Source organism: Bactrocera neohumeralis, chromosome 3, assembly GCF_024586455.1.
Source record: "Bactrocera neohumeralis isolate Rockhampton chromosome 3, APGP_CSIRO_Bneo_wtdbg2-racon-allhic-juicebox.fasta_v2, whole genome shotgun sequence".
In the NCBI taxonomy this organism is placed as follows: Eukaryota; Metazoa; Arthropoda; class Insecta; order Diptera; family Tephritidae; genus Bactrocera; species Bactrocera neohumeralis.
The window spans coordinates 25739167-25765749 of NC_065920.1; the positions used below are offsets into that span (position 1 = coordinate 25739167).

Consider the following 26583-nt stretch of genomic DNA (forward strand, 5'->3'; position numbering starts at 1 on the left):
TCGGTAAAATTTCATAAGCTTCAGACATTCACGATTTCTTTTTCACAAGCTGTGTAGTTGTCAAGGCCGATCAGTGCCAATGTGTCTTAAGTTGAACCTTTAGGAGCCGTGCAATATGCCCCGTCTCATTCGGCTGAACGCTGGGCATTAAAAGTTTTTGGTCTGTCCATCATTAACGCTAATCAAAGTAACTTTATGGTATGTATGCCCTTTTCGTAATGCCTGAGGAGTTCCTCTGGTATGTGCAATGTACCTTGCTTCAAACAACCGTTGAAGGAGCTTAATGGTCTGGAGCTGCTTAATTGTGCTCCCAGCTGCCCTGAGCGCTCCAACTCGTCTGCCTTTTCGTTTTCTTATATTCCGATATGACTAGATACATATCTATATGATATTAACCGAGTTACCTACTGAGAGTGTGGTTATTGCCTCATTATCTATCTAACGTAGTGAAACTTAGTATCGGCGCTACGGATAATTTTTATTGTCCGCTAGAAAATTTATGGACTTGCTGTTTAAAGAAGCCAAGTGGCGCCTTATGCCAATAATTTCGGCCTGAAAACTGAACTGAAAGTTTGGAGCTACTTTCTGTACTTTCAGCATATGAATTACCACAGAAGCAGCCTGCTTCTGTTCCTGCTTCTGTTCCTATTTCACCCTTCGATTCATCGGTGAATATGTAGATTTCGCCATTGGGACTGTCAATCACAGAATCCGTGCCCCATTCCTCTCTACCGGAGAACAAAAACGTTGTGTTTAACTCCTGATAAGTATCCACTTAGCGGTCGCATTGCCAATTTAGCCCGAGTTCATTAACAAGATTACAGATTGGTTATCCAACTATTGCTTCGGCACCACACAGTGTTGCCAATGGTTTCAAAAATCTATTGGCTAATGCTGCGGTTGTTTTAAAGGAAGCTGCTACCACCAAGGACCGCAGCAAGTTCGTTGCTGCCTTTGCTCAAGCTCAAGAAGAAGCCAAAAAGAATGAGTCGGAGTCAGAAGAAGATGACGATATGGATTTCGGTATCTTCAACTAAACAGCTCAAGGCTAAAGTGCGTGTATTGTGCCGAGTCTGGCTCCAATGGCCTAAAACCATGAACCGACTGACCGTAAGTATTTCATCATACCTCTCTTGCGAGCAACTCCATAAAGACTCCATGGAGAGTTCTCTCGACAAATCAACAGCTAATTATTCTGCCAAATTTTGTGGTGATTAGAATATGAGAATTGAGTGAACTCATAAAGCATGCGTTCGTTGGGGATCTGATTGTTTTTTTTTCACTTGGTAATGGCCAAGAAAACGATTCTTATAAGTATGGCTTTACCAGCTCACGACTGCCGACCTTAGACCAGATATTCTCTGCATAGGCAAGAAGCATCCGTTTGAAGGCGTGCTAAAGTGAGAAGGCGAAACATTCCTCCCCAGGTTTGGTTGCTGGGTTTGGGACCCGCATTTGCATCTCATCGCTGTATTTAATCAGATCAGCCGGTGAACAAACCAACAACTCAACGTAAGTGAGTTCCGCAGTTCACAATGGATAAATGTGGATTGAAAAGTCGTGTACTTATTAAAATTATTAATTTTAATTCAATAATCTGCAATCTTCCTTCAAAAATCCCTCAGATTAACTGAAATCTATAAAAGCCTCAATAAATTTTAAATATTCCTAGAAAGTAAAATCTGTCAAATAAGCAGTGATTGTCAGCATTTTTGTGTTTTCTCGCATTTACTGCATTTTATGCGCTTGCCTTTACTTAACTTTATTTTTAAATACTTTTTAAAGTTCGCAATCGACTTGCTGTCTGCGTGTGCACTGCTCGACTTTGCAACGTCACACCTCACCACTGTGTCTAGTGGCAGTTTCCAGGCTTCCATAAGTGGTGCGCACGTGACATTTGAGCAGCTTTTGACATGCTTCAGTTTTATTTTCAATCTCTGACATTTTTCCCAACATTCTGCAATTTCGCCAGCGCGTCGCCGCACTGGCCGCTGCGCTGCTGACGTACTAAAGACCACAGTGAAGGAACAGAATGTAGCAAAGTCGGTGTTTTATTTAGCCAAAGAATAGCATGCTAAACCCTCAGCAGCGTGCAACAAACTTGCAAGCGCATACACAAACACACACACACACACACAGTAACTGCGAATAACGCACACACACACACCGAGTTACAAATGAAGCACGAAGAATGTACCGTATAACCTCATTGTTTCGCATTTTATTCAGTAACATTTCCATTTTTTGTTTGTCTTCTTGTTTTGGCTGTTGTTGTTGTTGTTGTGTGTTTTGCAGTAGAAAGCGGCTACCGCTACTTTTGCTGCATTGCGCAATACTTTTGCAAGTGCATATCCACCTGCCTGTCGCTGTGTGTATGTGTGCCTGTGTGTGTGTGGAGTTTTTATGCGGCGCAGCTGCTTGGCGTCACTACGCCCCCTCACCCACACACACATGCGCTTGCATGGATTGGCCAACTGGTGAAGCAAGTGACAGCTATAACTGCAAGAGCTACAAATTTATCCAGGGCTTTGTCCATTTACTTGGGATCAGCTTTTGTAGGGAAGACAAATGCAGACTTGCAAGCGCTGTTGTCATGTAAAATTCTCAAGTTACGAGCATAACATTTATGAGCACACATACACGTGCGCCAGCACACAAACACACATGCATACATTACTGTAAGTCATTTTGTGACGCTCGTAAAAGCTCGTGTCAGGTGGGCATGTGCGGGTTATGAGTATGCGAGTTCAGCACTACGTGATTTCTTTATAATTCTAGCACATTTTTCTGGTTGCGAAGAAAGTTTCGACAAAGTTGCTCGAGCAAAATACGATGATATTAACGGTAGCGGATTTTAAAAATTATTTTCGTAGCAAATAGCAAACTATTTTTTTTTTTTGTTAAAATATAACATTTTTACTTTACAAAAAAAGTATATTATTAGATATACATATGTATGCCTACTTTACAAATACATATAAATATATATATATGTACATACTATCAATTTACTTATGTTTGAGAATGTAATCCGTAGTCTATTGTTTCAGAGTAGCTGTCATAATTGCGCATGCGTGACATCTAAATAAAAATCACGTATCTTGTACATATATGTATGTACATACATACATACATACATATGTATGTAGGAATCAGTCAATAGCTTGCCATGTCGACATTTCTTACTGTGCTTAAAAACCCTGCGGCTAAAATAACTTTACTTTTATGAGCTTAGAAATTAAAATCCAATCATTTTTATTCCGAATATTTCCGTTACAGACAGTTACAGTCAGTTACAGTGTATTTATGAGCATTACAATTGGCAATTCCACTTTTTATATAATTAATACGCTTCGTTCAAAATATCCAAAGTCTGACTTTAGAGAGAGCCACTGTTAATCTTGTGAAATTCGTGGAAACTTTATCGCCAATAACTATGACTACTGATCAAACTCTGGAGAGTGGCAAATCGAACGATCAGCTGCCATAAATATCCGAAACAGTAAGGAACCATGAAGAATCAAGCACAATACTTATATTCCCCAGTAGAAAGCGCAAACCAACGGCTCAGTGATTTACAATAAAAGTCTCAATTTTCACCGACGAATCAAAGGACGATATAGGAACAGAAACGGACTTCTTCTGTAGTACTCAATGCGCAAAAGGCAGCTTCAAACTAAAACCAAATGACTACAAATGAGTGTTTCAGGCCGAAATTGTTGAAATATTAAAACTCACGTCCCAAGTGAGCTCTTTTCTAATTCGCAAGTCCATCAACCTTCTAGTGGACAGCCAAGCACAGCCATTAAGGCTATTCGTAGCGCCGAAACTAAGTCTCACTGTGTTAGATTTTACATGCAGGCAATAACTAACTATACTTTCAGTATATAACTCGGCAAATTTCAACTGGTTACCCAATCATATAAGAATATAAGGATACCTTCAAAAAAAAAAAGGATGAATAAGTGGATTCGAAAGAATGAAAGGAATATTGAGACAGCTGAGGAACATTGGGTTTACTTTGGTTAGTGTTAATAATAGACAGACCAAAACTTCTACTTCCAGGCATAGGTGACCTAACTGATATTGAAACGTCATTACAGGACGCCGACCCTCAGATCTCACCTTCAAAAAAAGAGGATGAATAAGTGGATTCGAAAGAATGCAAGGATATTGAGACGCTGGAACATTGGGTTTGCGAATAACCAGTTGTCATCCGGCTAAGGCGGGATATCTTCCACGGCTCTCAATGATCCAACTATAGATATATTGGGAAGCTGGATTGAAAAAAACATTTTTTTTTTACCAAAAACACTGAGTTGCTGTATAAGGCTAGATTTGGTTCACAACAGGCTCTCTTTTAACCAACCAATTCAATAGGCGGATACTATTTGATGAAGAGATGCTTTGAAAAACTTATAAACTTATTTCACTTTATAACGGAAGATCCAAATAGAGGTAGAGGGTGAGTTGTGTCAAGCTGTCTTGTTATTATTGTTCAGTATTGTTTGACATTTCCTCATGGAAAGACTTACGCCTAAACAACCTTTACAAATCGTTCAACTTTTTACGAAAATTCACGTTCTGTAAAGAATGCGTTTCACGCGCTTCGCTCGGACTACTAACCGGACTTTTCGCAACACCATCACCCATCTTGAGACCCCGCATTCATTATTAGATAATATTCGTCCAAATATACCACGTCCAGCACGCTGTAAAGAAAATAAAGGAATCGATAGTATACACGAAGACCGTGAAGAGTCGATTTGGCGACGTTCGTAGCAACTCGGATTGACGTATGGAACGAATTGGCACATTTAACGTCGAGATCTGCAATAGGAAGCGTACAAAATACAGCTTGCGCAAGGACTGAAGCCGTACGACCTTCCCAAACGACATCACTCCGCTCTATGGACTCTTTAAAAGCTCCAAGAAGATCCGACGTTTTCGAGCCAAATTTTGTGCAGCGATGATTTCTGGCTCGATGGGTACGTAAAGAAACCAAATTTGGACGAAGAGCAATCTGAAGAGATTCAAGAGCTTCCATTTCATCCCAGAAAGCAACGATTAATATTATTTCGAAAATAATGTCAGTTACACGGTTAGACTTTTTCCTGTGTGTATATGTAAAGTCTAAAGTCTAAGCGGACAATCTCACTGCGTTTCAGGTTATGGAACCAAATATCATGCGTGTCATTCGCCAGTTACCAGTTGAAATTTCGAGCGAGTCATCTTCAAAAAATAAATGCCAAAGAATGTTATTTCGATTGCTAATAAAAATTCCCCATTAAATTCGTAGTTTATATGTTTTCTCTTAGAAGTAGGAAACTTCGAAGTGGGTCACCATGTATAAGTAAGCAGAGGTTTTTCACATACATATTAGCAGCATATGTCTGTTTCGAGGACAATTATATTTCTAACCTCAGGAACCATGCTTCCATAATGATTACAAAATAATGCTGAATTGATAAGCCAAGGCCAAAGGCTATTTTCATGTACACAAGGCTGCATTTTTAATCAAAACTGGGTATTAGTAAGTTATAGGGCAGATGAACAGTAATATTAAAAAGTAATTTTTAACTTTTAACTAAAGTAATTATTAAACCAAATTTTCGACTACAAACCACTGTACTTACACACGATCAAAAATATGCCAATAATAAGTAGGAAAGAGAAAAACTATTTGCCAAAAATCATAAATTTCACAACGCTCCAGTGTAGCGTTCGAAGTAGTTCAAATAACAGCGGTATCAACACACATACGCGGGCTCACAATTCGCTATTCATTTCTAAGCGATATTAAAATGTACGAAACAGGTTCTCATTGTTTTGAATTATGCCGGCAAAGATCAGTGAGAATAAACGTCAAGCATATGTAGAACTTTGACAGAAAAGAATGTCAAGTCGATAAAATTTTAATACAAAACAAAACACAGAAAATGAAAAGAACAAAGCAAATATTTTGTGTGAAAAGAGAAAAGAAAATAAAATTTTAGCGCAAAAATCGTAAAAGCGGTCACCAGCAATAAGTCATTTCAAAATGTATGAACACGTGAGCTCAATTTACAAATTCAATTTGCGCTTAGCATCCGCTGTATGCAGCACAGTTTTAATTACATATATTTGTGCGTCGAAGCTCCTCTGGAAATCTATTAACCTTCGCGTTTTGTCATTGGATGTTGTGCGCGAAGGGATCAATGATGTAGCACGCACACAGTTCGCGTGCAGAAGTCACAGGCCACATGCCACGCGCCACATAATTTTCACTTCCCCCTTCCTGTGTCACTTGTGAAAAATAATATGTCCGCTAGCGCTGACAAGCAAGAAGAACTTGGTTGATAATTTAGCGTCAGTCATACGCCATTAAGCAACTAAGCTGTTCATAATAAATTCTATCTTGCTGCCTCTCATCAGCTGTTTGACGTTTTTAATTACTCCTTAGGCATCTTAAATGATGAGTCGGATGAAGCTGGCAGTGTTGCTTATTACTAACAAAATTTATGCATTAAAATACGTTTATGTATATGGTAAACATCTCTCCTCTCTTGACAACCCAACGAGCATTAAAAAAGAATATCGAACCTTAAAGAAAATTTAAACGGAAGTTCTTTGAAGAATCAAATTGAAGTCCTCGTTCAGTACTACATATTAATATATTGTATGAAACGATGATATTGATATCATTAGCCTCAAGAATCGCGCTGTTTGTTTTGCTCTCTCCAGACTGGATGAGGAAGCGAGGCGTATGAGTCTGGTTGTGAACGAAGACAAGACGAAATTTCTCTCTCTATAAATACATCTTGGAACCATCATCAACACCATCAACAATATTCGCCTCGAAATCCATCGCAGAATCACTATTGCCAACAGGTGCTGCTTTGTACTGAGTAGGCAAATGAGAAGTAAAGTTCTCTCTCGACGAACAAAGACCAAACTATTAAATTCACTCATTATTCTTGTGCTGCTTTACGATGCGGAAGCGTGGACAATGACATCATCTGAGGTTTTACGGGAGATCTATGGTACTTTGCGCAATGGCAACGACGAGTACTGCAATCGATGGAACGGTGAGCTGTACAAGATATACATTTGAAATAGGCATGTTTCGATGGAAGAGAACTCTCAGGTTTTTGATACCCGCCAATGAAAGCAGAGGAAGAGAAAGTAATCCAGTTCGTTGAAAAAACAGGTGGAGAAACTGGCTACAGTTGGCATCTCCAATTGGCGCCAAACAACGAAAAGAAAGAACGACAGGAGCGCTGTTGTAAACACAGTAATGAAGAAGAAGAAGTTTATACTGGCGAGCTGTCACGCCATACATAGACCCTCCTCCTCCTTGGTAATGCCAAATGGAGGTTCAGTTTAATTTAAGCTGAAGTATTCGCCACACAGGACGTCAAAGCTTTTTTCAACGCGTTTTGCGACTTAAGATCTATTTATGTTACTTTATTCAGGCCCTTGAACTCCGAAGCTTCTAACTTTGTACTTATAACTAGCCGAGTTCTAGATAGGTCCGAACAGAAGCAGAACGAGTGTATTATTGTCTCTTCAACGTCTTCTTCCCTGCACATTCTGCATGTAACGTCATTACTTATGCCCATCCGACTGGCATGTCACGCCATTCGTTTTTGACTTGCTATCAGGCTATCAGACTTGCAGGGGCTTTTGAACATGATCTTAGCGATGCTGAAAGTGTTAAAGGCATTCCATCTCACCCTGATCCGTCTGTCAGCCCTTTAGGAGATTTCATCGCATATCGTTTTTAGTAACTTCCATATTTTCTTTACTGGTTCGGTCGTTTTCGAAATTCCTTTCTGACCTGGTACCCAGTTGTTATGCGATGTGAGACTATTGCTTTAAGTGCCACCTGGCTATGGACGTATATATTGATCTTCTTTATCTTGTTCCTGCATCACGCTCAAGTCACACAAAAAGAGAGGAATTGAACACTTCAAAGTATACAGATGGAACAAAACAGCTAATGAAGTGGGTGCCAAAACCTATTACTCGGACCCTTCAAACTTCCATAATACTGCTGTATCTTTCAGACGCCCAAAAAAGCTTCTGAGATGCCAGGCATAACAAGCAGAGCAACTGAAATAGAAAGCACGTATTATTCAAACTGCGCAGTTCTAAACAAGGTTCAGGTTCCTAATTCTGCCACAGATATTGAAAGCTGAAGTATATTTATTGTCTTATTAAATATTTCGCCTTTGTAAACCGAAGCTGAAAGTGGATATTTAGTTCCAGGAAATACAAACATATATGAATATATTCAAGAAATGGCTATAGACCATCCATCCCACATTCATAGTACCATAAGTAAATCTATTTATAGCGTGAAAGACGCTTTTAATAGCTGCCAGCTTGACTAACAATCGTTGACAACTTCCAGGAAAAATTTTCGATCTCCAAAAGCTCACCAACAAAGCCTCCACTAATTCGGCAGTTGCTTATCAACTTGTAGGTTCCTTTTTGAATGCTAAAAATAGGTACAGCAGCCGTGCTAATTAGTAAATATCTAAAAATATCAGCAAGAATTTAATGAGACTCCCAGAAAAGCGCAGGCAGGAAGAAACAAAAAGTCGCCTCGCCTCCAGGCGTTGCTAAGACTAATTAATTCTTTGTTTAGCATAGCCATGCTTACTGCTCTTATAATTTCCGTGAAATTGATAATACCGGCAATTCGCTCTCATTTTCGAGAGCACGTTTTCAGTGCCTTGTTGTTGTTGGTTTTTAAATAAATACTTGTTTGTATGGACACAAAGCACTAAGTCATTATGGGAACTGCCTAAAAGTGTAAAAGGCAAATAACGCGCCAATGTTTGCATACACCGACTTAATTGTTGTTGTTGTTGTTGCTGTGGCTCAAATTACGCCAAATGGCTACAAATGCCAACAAGTGTAAATAAACGCGTAACCAAATACGTTCTACAACAACAACAACAGTAGCAGCAATAAATACGCAAAAAAGGTAATTTCAATGAAAATGAAACGCTTTCAATTATGAAGAGCGCTCCGCTACTAGACAACAATGTGGCCCATAAACAAAATCTCCCATTCAAAATTATGCCGCTGTGTTCGGATCGGCTATGTGTGGATCTGAAATGTACGAATCATAACAAAGCGGCCAATTCATTTAACAATAATGCGAATATTTAATTAAGTGGCGGCAGAGCGTGACGCAACGCTGACTTTAGTATTGCATAAAGTATTTCTAAAAAATTGTTTATTACAATAAGAGAATTAATGCGCACGATTCACTTTTATACACACTTAAATACTTTATATGGCCGTGTGAATATATAATATACGATTTGTTGAATTATATATGGATCAAAATTGAAGTGAAAGACTAAACACAAGTAGATTTAAGTAATAAAAACGCTAAAAACTGATGAGGCTTCAGCAAACTTACAGTTGAAGCGGGTTGCCACCTGCTTATAATTTTTAAAACACAAAATTAATCAAATTATCGTAACATCAAATGTTATCAAACTACAGTGGCTTAAAGAGACGAACATTTCCAAAAAAAAATCTTGAAAAGCGTTGCCACCTGTTTTATTTTTTAATGCTTTAAATAATATTTCAAATATTAAATTACACAAAGTATTACACTTTTTAGAGAGTTATGTACGAAAAAAACGAAAATAATTTTGAAAAGCGTTGCCACCTGTTTTATTTTTTACTCTTTTAAATAATATTTAAAATATTAAATTAAGCAAAATATAACAATCTATAGAGATTTATGGAGCATATAAGCGAAACTATTTTTGAAAAGTGTTGCCATCGTGTTTAATTTTCTAATTTAATAAAGGCGTAATCTTTTATGGCAGCAAACATAAGATTTTTAAGAAATATATAATTGTTTAAAGGTGCTGCCACTTGTACAAACGAAAATATTTTTTAAAAGTGTTGCCAGCTGTTTAATTTTCCGATTAAATTAAATTTAAATTGAATCAATTATGGCAGCAAACGTAAGAATTTTAAGAAATATATATTTGTTTAAAGGTGCTGCCACTTGTACAAACGAAAATATTTTTTAAAAGTGTTGCCAGCTGTTTAATTTTCCGATTAAATTAAATTTTAAAAAATCAATTATGACAGCAAACATAAAAGTTTTAAGAAATATATGTATATTTGTTTAAAAGAGTTGCCATCTGTTTAATTTTCCGATTAAATTAAGGCGTAGTGTGCTTTACTAAGCAATTATAATATTACCATATGACAGCAAACATAATACTTATTTCAATTATTTATAAAGAAGTAGTTGCCACATATTTATAATTTTTTTCTGGTAGCCCTAAAAGCCATGCATAGACCAGTTTTGGGCCTTTGCGTTAACAAATGGAGTTCAGTTGCTAGGTTCATAAGGAGTACAAGCAATCAACCTTTAAGATGCCTGCGCTTGACGCGAATTTTAACAGACTCTGCGGCCTCACTATCATTCAGTGTATCATACCGTGGGGACCTCAGATGTTTACAGCGTCGTCTTGCCAATGCGTTACAAGTACACAAGAGATGCTCCTGCGGGCATGTGTCGCTACCAAACAGTTACCAGTTTGTATTCCCAGCATGTTCCTGCAGTCTCTTCTATCGAGTGGCAATAGCAAAGCCTCAACTTGAAATATTCTGCAGTGGTCCGACAGTATATTCCCCCACCAACTCCATTGTCCATTTTCGAGCCATCTCTAAACATACATATATACATATGTATGTGGATGCTTAGTGTTGCGCCTAGCTAACAACCCTTTACGCCAGCCATCTTTTTCTATGTTTACTTTGATATTCCTTTCCCAGTTGAAATGTGGGATCATGTAGTCGGGGTTTTCCCAAACGCCATTACCCACCGAGCTATGCATGAGGACTCTATATGAAAATTCCCCTGCAGCCAGTGGTCGTCCCGTCGATTTTGCTGCGCAGCGAAGAGGTTAAGAGTTGCCTCTTAGTCCCAGTTAAAGACGCCTGTTGGAGTTATCCTTAAAGCTCTCGTTATACACAGCGCAGCGAGCCTCTGAACCATTTACATTGGTTTACAATTGGTAGATTTCCGTATGCCTATTCACCATACTACTGCACAGTAGAGCAGAATTGGTCTTACAATAGCTGAAGCACCAGTGCATGAGACATAGAGAGAGCCCCAGGTTGTGCTGAGCATCTACCTTGACGCATTTAAATATCTCTATTTGGCTTAACATATACATATGTAAGTATTAAGAAATGAAAGCTCTGACAACGAAAATACAATTATTGAAAGGGAAAGGAAGGTACATTTACTCAACCACTCAATTCATCATTTTCGGTTTTATTTTAAAATGAGAGATATTTTTAAGAAATTATGTTTTAATCTTATTACGATTTATTTCCAAATGAAATCCTTTTTGTAAAATGAAGTTAGTTGTGATTTCCTGATATTTACTATTTTAAAACCATTTTATTAAAATCTGATATGTTGTTGCTTAACTAGCGCTTCGTAGTACTTATACATATATAGCCATGTTTGAATGAAAGCTTTCTGGGAAACTCATCAATATGCCATTGACAGAACATGGAATAATATGTTTCTTTCATATTTGAGTGAATTTAGCCATATTCTTCAGCATTAAAACAGTTGAATATTCCGGAGAAATTTCATATTTTGGTTTAAGCAAAATATTCTTCTGAAGGCTGTAAGTTAACCGTTGATTAACCGAAGAGATGACGGATATGATACTTATTTATATTTTTTAAAGTAATATTTTCCAAATAAATAAAATATACATTTTATTTTCGTGGAATTGTAGTCTGAAAGTTTTACTGTCTCAGTTCGCATTAAAATCGGATTTTCCCCAAAAACCACCAGTCAAGCGAATAATATTACATATTTCACATTCGTACATAAGTACATATGTAACAATACATACATACATATGTAACAATACATACATACATATGTATATATATTCATATATTGGCATACGGCAGCCATTCCTCAATTCGTTCGTTTCAACGATTTCAGTAACTTAGCAAGTGATTAATGATTGAGATCTTTCATCATTGCCCCAATAACAGGTGTGAAAGAATCAGATAACACATTATTATAACATAAACCATTAATAAAGCAGTATTTTATATATTTTTTTTTCTTGTGTTGTTGAAAGGAGAGTAAAACTTTCTTATTTTGATTTGTTGGCAATGTCTGGAGACCCAGTGACACATTTATTTAAAATTTTAAAATGATTAGCGGCTGCTCTAACAAAATTAGTAACTTTGTACATAAGTATATACTGCTACAGTGTTGGGCGGTTATTTAGCAGATTTTACATATGCATTTTCGTTGTTTTGATTCACATATTTATAATCTTGCAATATATGTATTACAAGAAAGTATAATATAAAGGTGGTAAAATTATTACATTTGTATACCCTGAACAGGGTATACTAAGTTTTCCACAAAGTTTGTGAACCCCAGAAGGAAACGTGGTAGATTTTATATCGACCGATATCGGACAACTATAGCATGTTTGTGGCTATGATATAAACTGTTCTTATATGGAAAACTTTACTTTGGCGAGAGGTCTTCATGAAGCTAGGCACGGATTATTGTCCAAAACCATGTTACTACAATCCCTGAAGATATTTTTCAAATCGGACTACTACTCGTATAACATAAAGTTGCCTTACAAACTAACCGATTAAAAGTCAGTCGTTCTATGGAAACATTTTTTAGGGGGCGAAGTATCTTCACGAAATTTTATATGGATTATTTCCAAAGGCAACGGTACAATATCTTTTTGTTAAGATCGGATAACTAAAGCATATATGTATGTAGCTGCCATACAAACTGACCGATCAAAATTAAATTCTTGTAGGGAATATTTTATATTTGCTTTGGTACAAACGATATTAAAGTTTTTTCTTGTTCTTGAAGGTTCTGACTTGAGATCAGAAATTAAACTTAAGGGGTTACATGGGTTTACGGATTTCAAAAATAGAATTTTTTTTATTGTCTTATTAAATTGTAAAACACCTCTAGAATATTGCTCTAAATTTTCCAGTTAATCCGAGTAATAGTTTTGGAGATACCAACTTGAGAACCTGTGCATTCGAGGCTGGCTAGGCTAAGTGAGCCGTCTTTAACCACGTTTTTCTCGAAACTGTGTTTTTGAAGTCGGTTGGTAAGATTTCTCGAAAACTACTCAAACGATATTCATGAAATTTGACACAGTTCTTTGAGATACAATTATTAAAGACGTGGAGAAAGGTTTTTTTTTATCGATTACAACTATTTGAAAGAAAAAAATGTTGCGAAATTTTCACTGAAATTTTAATTTTTTTTTTTTTTGTAAAAATGTCTGCCAAAAATTCCATTTTCAGTTTTTCCTTCATCCAAGTTCTAAGTCAAGGTTTTAACTCAAACACGTATTTTTTCATTTTAGATGATCCTGTAAGGAGTTAATCTGCCAACGAGCGGTCACTGAAAATAGCGTCGCAATGGCCGAGTTTAAAATATTTTTTATTTCCAAAAATTTCGGAATTTCTTTATTAACCTTTAACTGGTGACAAGCGGTCTCACAGGCCGAGCGGAGTCAGTGAAACATCATTTCACCCCCTGATTTTAATTCCTACATAGATTGTATTAGAAAGTTTGTAATAGCGAGCCTATTGAGTAGTTTTATTTTATCATTTTATATATTCATTTCATGGTTTAAAGACTGCAGCAAGCTATCGTCTTAGGCCGCTTGTCACCAGTTAAATTACACAAAAACCATGTCACCAGTTAAAGGTTAATAGTGTATATTTGTCACAATATAAAATTCGAATAATATAATATATTTAATTTTTTATGTGAGAAAAAATTTGTTCAACAAATGCTGTTTTATAACCGAGAAAACCCATGTAACCCCTTATCTTATGGATGAGACCGGAGTAAGAAATTTCAATGCACAGATTTTAATCGTATTTGAATTTGAATTTTTAGATAGTTTCAATGGCTAAGCATTACTAGTAAAGGGAGATGATTTTCCGAAAAATTACCACACGCTTCTCTTCACTGACTATATCACTTCATTCGTTCCATCTCAGCTATTTTATCTTCTATTTTTATAGACACCATTAAGAAGAATTTCACAGCTCATCTTAATAACCACTCCAATCAAACCGAAACTACGCAAACTGCGACAAATTCTCACAACATTAATAAAACAACTGCTACTTAAAAGAACAACACTGTAGACCAATAAAAAAAATTAAAGCAGCATCTAACAGCTCATTAACCACACTATTTGCTACCTGTGCTCTTGACAAAGAATTAAAGAAATAAAGCAAACAATAAAATATACAAAGTTGGATTTGGAAAAGAAATTGAAAATGTTATAGAAGCGCACGCGTAACCCAAAACAAAGAATTCAAGCAAACACATACGTATACAAACACACATAATACAACCAAAGATGGGTAGTTGTAGCTGAAAGTTATACAAAAGGCTTAAAAGATAATATGGCACAATCGAATTGTATAAAATTTGATCGAACAAAGCAAAGCCAAAACACAAAAGCAAAGTGACATTATCACATTTTCAATATTTATTAAGCATGCGTAATTCTGTATAACATTTGTAAATATGTATGTAATGCATTGTTTGAAAAAAATATATATTTATACCCTGAACAGGGTATATCAAGTTTGTCACGAAGTTTGTAACACCCATAAGGAATCGTCGGAGACCCTATAAAGTATATATATAAATGATCAGTATGTCGAGCTGAGTCGATTTAGCCATGTCCGTCTGTCTGTCCGTCGGTCTGTATATATACGAACTAGTCCCTCAGTTTTTAAGATATCGTTTTGAAATTTTGCAAACGTCATTTTCTCTTCAAGAAGCTGCTCATTTGTCGGAACGGTCGATATCGGACCACTATAACATATAGCTGCCATACAAACTGAACGATAGGAATCAAGTTCTTGTATGGACAACTTTCACATTTGACAAATATAATAACGAAATTTGGTATATGATATTTTCTAAGGCGACAATGTAATCTCCGAAGAAATTGTTCAGATCGGTTAACTATAGCATATAGCTGCCATACAAACTGAACGATCGGAATCAAATGCTTGTATGGACAACTTTCACATTTGACAAGATATATTCACGAAATTTGGTATATATTATTTTCTAAGGCAACAATGTAATCTCCGAAGAAATTGTTCAGATCGGTTAACTATAGCATATAGCTGCCATACAAACTGGACGATCGGAATCAAATGCTTGTATGGAAAACTTTCACATTTGACAAGATATATTAACGAAATTTGGTATATATTATTTTCTAAGGCAACAATGTAATCTCCGAAGAAATTGATCAGATCGGTTAACTATAGCATATAGCTGCCATACAAATTGAACACATAGTTGCTAACAGAAATGCACCTGTGAAGGGTATTAAGCTTCGGTGCAACCGAAGTTAACGTTTTTTCTTGTTTTTGTATGTATTCGATAACCGTTTAAGAAAAGGCGGCTTTGTCGTGTGCACAATTATACAATTCTTCGCCGTTATAATCGCATGCTCTGATACAAGAGTTACATATATGTATATTAAACAATACAAACATATCATATGCATGTATGTGTATTTTGTTTGCATGCAGTTATTTAAACAAACAGTGCAACGAATACATCCACATTTCGTCTGCCAAATCCGCGAGCTCCTCAACAAGGCTGCATAATAACTAAAAACACTCACGTTGAGCTGAGCGTTATCGCAATCAGCAGTAATGGAATGCCATAAATGCAGCGGTTTCGCTTTAAAAAATTCTTACACAGAAGCACATACCAATACATGCATATGTATGTACATACATAGACATGCGATTTGCAGTAAAGCTATGCTCATACTATAACGCAAAATATTTGATTTAAAATAAAAAAAAAACTTGATTTAATGTAAATTATGTGATTTATGTAAATTTATTTTAAAATTTATTTGATTTTATGTTAAAATTGTTTTGATTTGATAATGATCTATGTAAGAATTTGCTTAAAAACAGATTATTTAATAAATGATGGATAGACAGTTAGCTGGAAATCGACTTTTAAACCAGTTTTTAAAATCTCATAAACATGCTTTTCGTTTTTTAAACGATATCAAGACAATTTTTTTAATTTAAATTATTAATATTAATATAAACATATATGTATGTATTTAATAAAGTAAATTTGCATTTAAGTTATCTTGAATAAAATAAAGAATTTTGCCAAAAATATGTGTTTTACTATGGTAGACCAGAGACTTTTCAATTAACCTGCTAATTGTATAATAATAACATAATTAAAGAGTTTTATCGTTAATATAGTCACCTTTCTTTCCAAAAAATTCATACACTAAAGCAACAACAAAGTTTTTATACCTATGTATATCAATACATTACATACAATTTATACCTCAATAAACCGAATCGAACAAGCAACTCACTTAAACCGTATAGAAATAGAAAAGAACACTTCCTTCCTTCTTTTCCATTTCTGTATGGTTTAAGCGAGTTGTTTGTTCGATTCGGAAAGAAAAAAGTGTTCTTTTCCATTTCTATACGGTTTAAGCGAGTTGTTTGTTCGATTTGTCAAGTTTCCAGAAGCCTACACCTGCTTATAACTCATTCGTTCTGTCTTAAAGTTCGATTATCTTTATTCGGAACTATTTTTAAGCCCTGTATTTCATAGCGAGAACATACATATTTAAGTGTGAACTTAAATTATGAAATCTACAAAATTATGTACTGGCCATAAATCAGTTAATTACGTGCAGTGAATATCCGACTTTCTTCCGATCCGAACAATCTGTTCGTAGTTGGTATCATTCCCCAATCCCAACATAATTTTGTGAAGATATCTCGTCAAATAAAAAAGTGTACCTTACAAGAACTTGATTTTCATCGCTCAGTTTGCATGGCAGCTATATGATTTAGTGATCTGATCTGCAAACTTTTTCCAAATTTTATAGCGTTGACTTATACAACAATCCAAGCCAAGATTTAGGAAGATAACTAGTCAAATAAAAAAATATCCATGCAATAACATGATAGTTTATACATATGTCAGCTAAATGCTATAATAGTTTGATATCGGCGGTTCCGGTAAATAAGTTGCTCCTTGGGGAGAAAAAAAAGTTCGAAATTTCATATCGATATTTAAAAAACCCTGGGACTAGTACGAGTACAACTTAAATTATAAAATCTAATCTGTAAGTACAGACAGACAAATGGACATGGCTAAAATGACTCAGATGGTAAAGCTGATTTATATACGAGCATATATTTCAGAGGAGGATGGAGTCATGTGTAGAAGTTCACGCAAGTGAGGAAAGTACTCTGAGCGCCATTCACTTGGGAGCGGACAGAAACGATTCTTCTACATATGGCTCAAGCAGCTCACGACATCCGGTCTTAGACCAAGTATTCTCTTTGTAACCAAAAAAAACATCAATTTGTAGGCGAGCTAAAGTGATAAGGCGAAACATCGCCTCCCCACAGTTATGAACAGGGTTTGGGACCCGCCATGTAAAAAACGCTCCCATTGAAAAGGAAACAATAGCCTCGACAATACCAAAAATTCCGTCAAGAACGGGAAGGGCCTCTCCGAGCCGTTCAATACTAAACGAGGTTTCAGACAAGGCGGCTCACTATGCTGCCACTTCTTCAATCTACTGCTGAAGAAAATAATTCGAGCTGCAGATCTGAATAGAAACGGTAAAATCTTCTAAAAGAGTGTACAGCTGCAGGGGCACGCTGATGGTAAGGGGAGGGAAAGACGAGATATCTCCTGTCATCAAATAAAGAAGTCATCGCACTAACGACCTGGCTCCCACGTCACTGTTGGGAGTCATAACTTCGAAGTCGTAGATAAATTCGTCTATCTTGGAACCAGTATTAACAGCAACAGCAATTTCAATCTCGAAATCCAACGCAGAATAACTCTAGCCAACAAGTGCTACTTCGCACTGAATAAGCAATTGAGATGTAAAGTCCTTTCTCGACGAACAAAGACCGAACTCTACAAGTCACTCATTACTTCCGTCGTGCTATATGGTGCAGAGGAATGGACGTTGACAGCATCTGGTAAGTCGACTTTACGAGTTTTCGAGAGAAAAGTTCAGCGGACGATTTATGGTCCTTTGCGGGTTGGCAACGGCGAATACCGCAATCGATACGACGACATTGACATAGTTTAGCGAATTAAGAGACAGTGGCTATGCTGACTAGGTCACGTCGTCCGAAGTGATGAACACGCTCCAGCTCTAAAAGTATTTGACGCAGTACACGCCGGGGGAAGCAGAGGAAGAAGAAGTCCTCCACTCCGTTGGAAACACCAGGTGGAGAAGAACCTACACTTGGAATCTCCAGTTGGCGATAAAAAAAGGAAGAACGACTGACACGCTGTTGTAAACTCGGCTATAACCGCGTAAGCGGTTTCTGTGTCAATTAAGAAGACGAAGATATATTTTTTAGGGTCTCCAACGTTTCCTTCTGGAAAACTCTACTCAGGGTATAAATAAGGAAGCCACCTTCAGAAAGAGTGCAATGAGTGAAGTCTTCGGCAAATATAAAATATATAAGACATTGCCTTTGGTAGGCTCTCTTTAGTTAAAATACTGTGAACTTTGAGGACATTTTACCCAATTTCAGAGTTTTATAAAAATCACTTTTAGAAGGTAGTCTAAATCAAGTTCCAAAGGACAGGAGTTTAATTCTTATAGATCTTTTTTTCTTCTTGCTTTGATTTATGTATATCTTTTACAAATCATAATATTAAGTGTTATTTTTGCGGAACTAAAATTCTAAGGGGAATATTATTATTTTTACGTCTAAATTATTACAATCCTAATAAACATAATTTCTTTTCGATTCGACTTTTTCTTTACTTTGTTTTGTTCGTTTACCCTTTTGTTCTAAAATCTCAGATGCCATGATTAGCAGATTTTCAGCAATGTACTTTAGTACATCCTGTGGTCGAATTGAGATCAGCTGTCTGATTGTTGAAAGAATTTATTAAGTCGCTTCCCCTTTTAGAGAGTTCTAGACACTGATATGCTACCAAAAGTTCAAGTTTATCACTTTCTCGGTGTTTCAGTATATGCAGAAAATATTTGTGGCAACCCAATACTAACTTAAAGCCCAGTTATTTGATTTCGATAATGTCAAAATTTAAAGTATATATCAAGAACTAATTCTTTCTTTGTCGGACCTTGGACAATGAAATAATAGAGAGTTAAAATCTCTCAGAAATGCTATTGAATTCTTCTTTCTTTGTCGACCTTGGTTCTACAAAACAATAGAAATCAAAACCTATCGAAGAAATGCTAGTTGACTTAGACCTCCAAAGCTCTCTTTCGCTTCGTTTGTCTTTCTAGTTAATTTAGCAAGGTGTAGAGCATTATGGGTTAATTAAATCTTGAGAATATAAAATCCAAATAATAAGCTCTAGAAATCAGTAGAAGCAGTAGTAATATGCTTCTTTCAACTTAGTGCAAAATTATTGGAGATTTATTGGCGCGATATATGGAACAGGCATCGATTTCGAATAAAATATAGCGCATATTAATCAAGCAGATTCGCTTTCAAGCTTCGCAACCGCAAATCGTTTTTTTCCGCTGGAGTAAATCGCACAAGGCGAACCGTTCATATTTCACTTCCCATTGCCTCAAACCAAGCGCAATATCTACTATGTATGTATATACACTTCCATATATGTATGTACCTGTGTGCCTTGTTCTCATGACAAATCACTTGATTTTTTATTTCCTCATCCACTATTAATGCCGTTACATAGTTTATTGGTTCGTTTAATAACATTATGCGCGTGGAAAAAGCTATACGCCGAATGACAATAGGAAAACAATTTTTTGTTTTGCTTTGCGCTACGCTTTCCACTCGAGGAACTCCATTGATGAGCTCGGCAAGCGCAGCAAGAGAGCGCCTGTGAATTAGCCACTGTCGTACGCCGCCGGCGTCAACACGACAGCGCACAGTCTGGTGCATTGACCAACGAAACAACGGTAATATGCCGTAAAAACAAAAGCAAGCACACCGTAATACTCAGGCCCATAGGTAAATGAAATAAAAACCGTAGCACCAAAGCCGTGTTGGTCTACAACCAAAAAAAAAAAAAAGAGGCAGTGGCGGCGGCGCGCGTACGAATTTGCCTTCACAGTTCGGTGCGATGAGCGAGACGTGCAGGCGCGCACTTCACAACACAATTTCACAGCTCGAATTGCACAAATGGCAGCAAAAAGCGCGAAATGAAAATAGCAAAACGCCAACTTGTGTTGAATTACGAGCGTTAGTGGAATGCAATAAGGCAACAAACAAGCGGCCGGCCGCGTTAATAAAATGGTACGCTTGGGTGTTCATTTGCCTGATATGGCCGGCGCTCTTATTGGTGTGATTAAGCTTTTTTTTATTATTTTTTACTGCCATGTTTTTAGAGGACATGCGGTTCGTTGAGTTTTGGTATGCGCATGCGCAACTAATAAAATGACAAAATACACGTATTAAGCAAATGTTTAATTAGAAGTCATTTTTAGGGAGTAATGCGGGCTTGCAGGCTTAAATTTTCTCGAAAGCAGTGCATAAAAATTCTGTATCTGTGTCAAATGAGATAAGTGGATTGGTGAAGGAAGCGAAAGGCTAAAAGTACAAGCACCCTTCTGGCATGTTTAAAGTATTTAAGGAATAGTACAGCGAATTAAGAGACATCGGCTACACTGACCAAATCATGTCGTCCGAATGGATGAAAACACTCCAGCTCTGAGAGTATTCGACGCAGAGACCCGTCGCGGGAAGCAGGAAAAGAGGGAGACCTCCACTCCGTTGGAAAGACCAGGTGGAAAAGGACTTGGAATCTCCAATTGCCGCCAAACAGCGAAAAGGAAGAACGACTGGCCCGAGAAGAAGAAGAAGAAAGAAATATCATGATTTATGGACTAAGTATCCTCAGTTCTGACGCTTGACTATAATGCAATCCGACACCCAACCTATTTCAAGGGTTCACAATAGACCTTAGGCCGCGTTTCACACCTCAATTAATTTCTAAGCCATTTCAAATCTTGAATAAAAACCATTAAAACTTAAAATTTTGGATACTTATGGAATATAATGATTTATGGGCTTAGTATCCTAAGGTTCGAATCTTAAATACCCATCATAACGTCGAATCACAGATGACTGGCAACTCGTTTTATGACAAAAGTGTGGATCTTCTGTTGAACCACTTGGGTTATTCGAATCTAATAACAGTCCACTTAGCTGTGATTCTAAGTATATGAGTTTCCTACATGTTTTCTCTATCTTCTATTGAATTCCCGGAAAACGAGACTGTGAACTTGCGTTGTGCTTGAAAACCACGTGAAAAATTTAGACATGATTATCAAAAAATTATCAATTCTTGCGTGGAAACTTGGGCACGAATAATAATAAATATGTTTCACTGAGTAAACTTTGGATATATAGTATGTATGTACTTGTAAGTAGTCAAAGCCTTTTAGAAATGATATATCATTTCAGCACTAAAGTCAGAAGGCTAACGGCGGTTGCACTTAACACTAATAAAAAAGATTCCTACTAGAACATAAGAATTTCTAAGGAGATCATACTGTTGCCCTAAACAATCATCCATGCCAAATTTCGTGAGAAATCTCGTCAAATAAAAAAAATGACCGAGAAAGAACTAGATTTTGATCTTGGAGAGAAAAGGATGACAGGCGACGTGGCTAAAAATCGACATCTCTGACCTTTCCTTTTTGGTATTGCAAACTTAATGTACCTTGTTCAGGGTATAATTAGAAATCAGCTAGAGCTATTTGAATATAAAATGTTTGAGTACTTCAAAGGAAAGAACCCATTTAAATATGCTATTGCCTGGGAAGACCTATGTGATGAATTATTTCAAGATATGACGTTTTTTTCTACCCAGTTGGAAACATTCCGACCCCACCAAATTACTGTTTTGAAGTATAAAGTTTTAAAGACTGCAGTTTGAACGCCATCTTGATACAGTCGGACCTACTGAACAGTATACAACGGGTGATCTAAGAGGTACATTTTTCAACAGCCTTTTTTGACAAATCACGCGTCAAGCTGTCATGTTATTTTTGTTCAGTACTGTTTGGCATACCATCATGGAATAGATTCAGAAGCTGTCATTTCATCCAGAAAAACGGTTTGGTGTGGTTTGTGGGCCGGTGGAGTCATCAGTAAATATATTATGCAGCCGTTGTCGTCACTATTTGATGCCTGAAGTTGAAGCTCGTGATCTCGGCTACATTTGGTTTCAACAAGACGGTGCCACTTCCCACACATGGCATCAATAAATGGATTTATTGCGAGAACACTTAGGCGAGCAGATAATTTTACGTTTTGGGCCGTTCGATTGGCCACCAAAACCGTGTGATATCACACCGTTAGACTTTTTCTTGTGGCGATATGTTAAAATTCAGACCTTGGAGCAGAACATCACGCTTGTCATTCGCCAGTTACCAGTCGAAATGCTGGAACGAGTCATGGAACATTTTACTCAACAGATGGACAATCTGAGACATAGCCGCGACCATAATTTGAAGGAGATAATCTTCAAAAAAAGAAATAATAAGTGCCAAAGAATGTTCTTTTGAATTTTAGTACAGATTCCCCATTAAATTTGAAGTTTCTGTGTTTTTTATACTCTCGCAACAAAGTTGCTAAGGAGAGTATTATAGTTTTGTTCACATAACGGTTGTTTGCAAGTCCTAAAACTAAAAGAGTCAGATATAGGGTTATATATACCAAAGTGATCAGGGTGACGAGTAGAGTTGAAATATGGATGTCTGTCTGTCCGTCCGTCCGTCTGTCCGTCCGTGCAAGCTGTAACTTGAGTAAAAATTGAGATATCATGATAAAACTTGGTACACGTATTTCTTGGCTCCATAAGAAGATTAAGTTCGAAGATGGGCAAAATCGGCCCACTGCCACGCCTACAAAATGGCGAAAACCGAAAACCTATAAAGTGTCATAACTAAGCCATAAAGAAAGATATTAAAGTGAAATTTGGCAGAAATCGCATTAGGGAGGGGCATATTTGGACGTAATTTTTTTTTGGAAAAGTGGGCGTGGCCCTGCCCCCTACTAAGTTTTTTGTACATATCTCGGAAACTACTATAGCTATGTCAACCAAACTATATAGAGTCGTTTCCTTCAGGCATTTCCATATACAGTTCAAAAATGGAAGAAATCGGATAATAACCACGCCCACCTCCCATACAAAGGTTATGTTGAAAATCACTAAAACTGCGTTAACCGACTAACAAAAAACGTTAGAAACACTAAATTTTACGGAAGAAATGGCAAAAGGAAGCTGCACCCAGGCTTTTTTAAAAATTGAAAATGGGCGTGGCGTCGCCCACTTATGGACCAAAAACCATATCTCAGTAACTACTAATCTAATTAATTTTACAGCAAAATAAAAATATATGTAAATGACGGATAATGAAATGTCGATTATCACTTTATCATGCGAGAGTATAAAATGTTCGGTGACACCCGAGCTTAGTTTTTTAAGTAATAACCTCGAATTGATCACTTTTTTGAATACGTTAATGAAAATAACTCCTGTTTATATGTTATTTGGCTGGGAAAATATATCAAGATATCGACCCCACAAATTATTAATAATTGTACGAATTCTCTTGAAGTAGTTTTCTTCTATAACTGGCTTATACCAGATATTTAGCCATAAACAAAACTTTCTCATAAAGTAACAGATGCGAAAGTTCTTACAGCATTATTTTCTAAAAATATTCACGGAACTTATTTGCACCAATTATACGAAATAAAGGGAAATATTATCTTTTAGAAACATTTTTAAAACAGTGGGTCATTTATTAACAGGGGCTAATAACTGATTGATAAAAAATAGTTTGAAATATTTTTTTAATTTTACAATAGAACTCCAAAGAACTTTGTCTGGTCGAAAATACCAGACAATATCGGAAAGAACTGTAGGGGTTTTATTAGTTGTGATTGATTAAAGTCCTTGCTACTGACTAGGTTTCGGCAAAACACACTAAAAGCATATGCTAAATTTTCACATAAACAGCGAAATAAATACTTTTACAACTCATCCTTTGCAAATGTTGGTTAGAATATCAAGCAACAAATGCTGGAGAAAACTACACAACTCAACATAACAAAAAAGTAATAGATTCACTGTAGAATCAGGGTTCTGAAACAGGTATAGAACTCAAAATAATAAAAAAATGCAAAAATGCAGGTGCTGAAACAGCCACAGAACTAAAATAAACTGAAAGTATAGTTTTTCTCTGAAAGCATTGAGAATTTTAAACTTAATACTTGTACAAAAATGTAAAGAAAAATATTAAAGAATTAAAAAAATCAAAAAATTTTAAAATTATTATTTCTGCTAAGCAAGCTTGCAATTATCAAAAAAATGTTATATTTTTATTTTTTTTATCTTCAACCTACCCTGGCGATGAACCGCGTCCCACCGACTTCACACTGCCGCTGCTGCCGCATATCTGACGCTGCGGCACGCCCGGCACCGGATGATGATGTAACGGTGATGACGAAGCCGAAGCCGTCGGCGTGCGTCCATTGCTGCTGCAAGCGCTGCCACTGCCGCTGCGCTTCGGCGATGTTGACGTGGATGAGGACATTTTCGGCAGTGGCGCGTTATCCTGCGGACTCTCCGTGTTCACCACCTGCTCCAGCATGTGAATTTTCAACATTTTCTTGCTTTTTGGTTGCTTTGTAGGTATTTGCTATAGTTGCTTGTTGTATTTTTAATTATTTTTTAACTAATAAGATATTTTGGTAGTATTAATCACGGGTTAGTGAGACTATTTTTTGATTTTTTTTTAATTTTCTTTTGTAATTTTTTTTTAATAATTCTTTTTGTGATTTTTTTTAATTTTGTTTTTTTGTGATTTTTTGGAATTTTTTGTTATTAATTATTTTTGTAAAATTTTTGGTTTCAATATTTGGATTAATTTGACATATAAGTATGACGATTAGTGACTAAATGTTTTCACTTTCAAAGCCCGCATGACTTTATTGTTGCGCTTTATTTTGATTTTATAACTTATTTCATATTAATGCTGACTAATTTGGGCAGCGGTTTCACTCGCGCTTCCTTGTTTGGGGTAGCGCCAGTGACGGGAAAGCTATGCGAAACCGACGATTTTCAATTATTTGTTATTATTTTTGTTGTTGGCTATTGCTTAACAGCGACTGGCTATTTTGGTGTTGCAATATTTGACTTTTTTCTCTTGAATATTTTTTCACTTTTTTATTTGATTTTCACTTTTGCATTGCCTGGTTGGCTATTCTGACACTCATGTAGTTATGAGTGTGTATGTGTTTGTAAACATATGTAATTTCGTATTTTTACTTTTTTCTTGCAACTAGTGCGGTTTTATGCTATTCTTTATGCATAAAATATTAAATTATTTATTCAAATGTAAGCAAGCACACAAAGCAGCATAGATATAATACAGATGCATATACATATACATACATATATACATATATACATATATGCACATAAATAAATTATTCAAAAAATTGTTCAATTATTAATATTTTTAATAAATAAAACACGCCACTAAATTTACAATTTACAGTACTCAACACTTCCGCTCATTTAAATACAATTTTTGTTGTTGTTGTTTTTTCTTTCACTACCTATAAATGTATGTCGGTTCACTTTGCATCCGTTCAATTTAATTTTCCCTCACTATTTGTTATTTTTTTTTTGCATTTTTTACTGACTTTTTATAGCTTTAATAAAATTTATTAAAATTTCCATAATTCGAACGAGCTTCATGATTCATGGAGAGAGGTTGTTAGATGCTCGGAAAAATGTGAGTATTTTTTGTGTAGATATCTGTATATGTGGCTGTGTATGTGTGTATATATGTATTTGAGGTGTTATTGCTCGGGTGTGCGAGCACTGAGCACCGCAATCAACGTCAGACTCACTGGCACCAAATCAGTTGGTCGCCTGTCAACTCACCGTGAAAAAACAAACAACAACAACAATATAAGTCAGAAAATTTTGCTGACTGAACTCAACCAAGAAAATAGGAGAAGACAAAAGCGAAACTAAAATAATTTAACAAGCGTTTCGGCAAACTTTAGCGCACGCTAAGGGTTATTTTTATATATTGATGATGGTGTAAATATACATATAAATAAGAAGATAAAAAATAAGAAAATACAAATAAATACATAGGCAAGTGTCCGAGCGAAAACGAAATGGTAGTCGCACCCCAAAAAGATCCATTAAACATTTAGAAACGAGTAAAGTGACTCAGCAGCTTTTGAAAAGCCTCTGAAAAATTAAATAAAAAATTAATAAAAATATAAAAAAGTATTTAATTTACACCAAAATATAAATAAAACAAGAAAATGAGTTAACTTCGTTTGCACCGAAACTGGAATACCCTTCACAAATAAAAAAGCTTAATTTTGGTCGTTCAATTTGTATGACAGTTATAGGCTATGGTGAACCGTTATGAAAACTTTCTTCAAATATTATGGCGTTGCCTTGGACAATAA

The 26583-nt window shown here is 36.2% G+C and overlaps 1 protein-coding gene across 5 annotated transcripts in view; it reads right to left on the reverse strand.

Annotated features, from left to right (window-relative positions):
• Positions 1-26583, reverse strand: part of LOC126752757 (rap1 GTPase-activating protein 1) — a 271420-nt gene that overhangs the window by 215579 nt on the left and 29258 nt on the right. For 2 of the 5 annotated variants that reach the window (XM_050463725.1, XM_050463723.1), the window contains exon 2: positions 24490-25448. The exons of 2 other annotated variants lie outside the window; for them this stretch is intronic. In XM_050463725.1, coding sequence (XP_050319682.1) covers positions 24490-24752 — 263 coding nt within the window. In that variant the 5' untranslated portion in view covers positions 24753-25448. The remainder of the gene's footprint in view (positions 1-24489; positions 25449-26583) is intronic. One more of the 5 variants, XM_050463724.1, reaches the window with a different exon arrangement.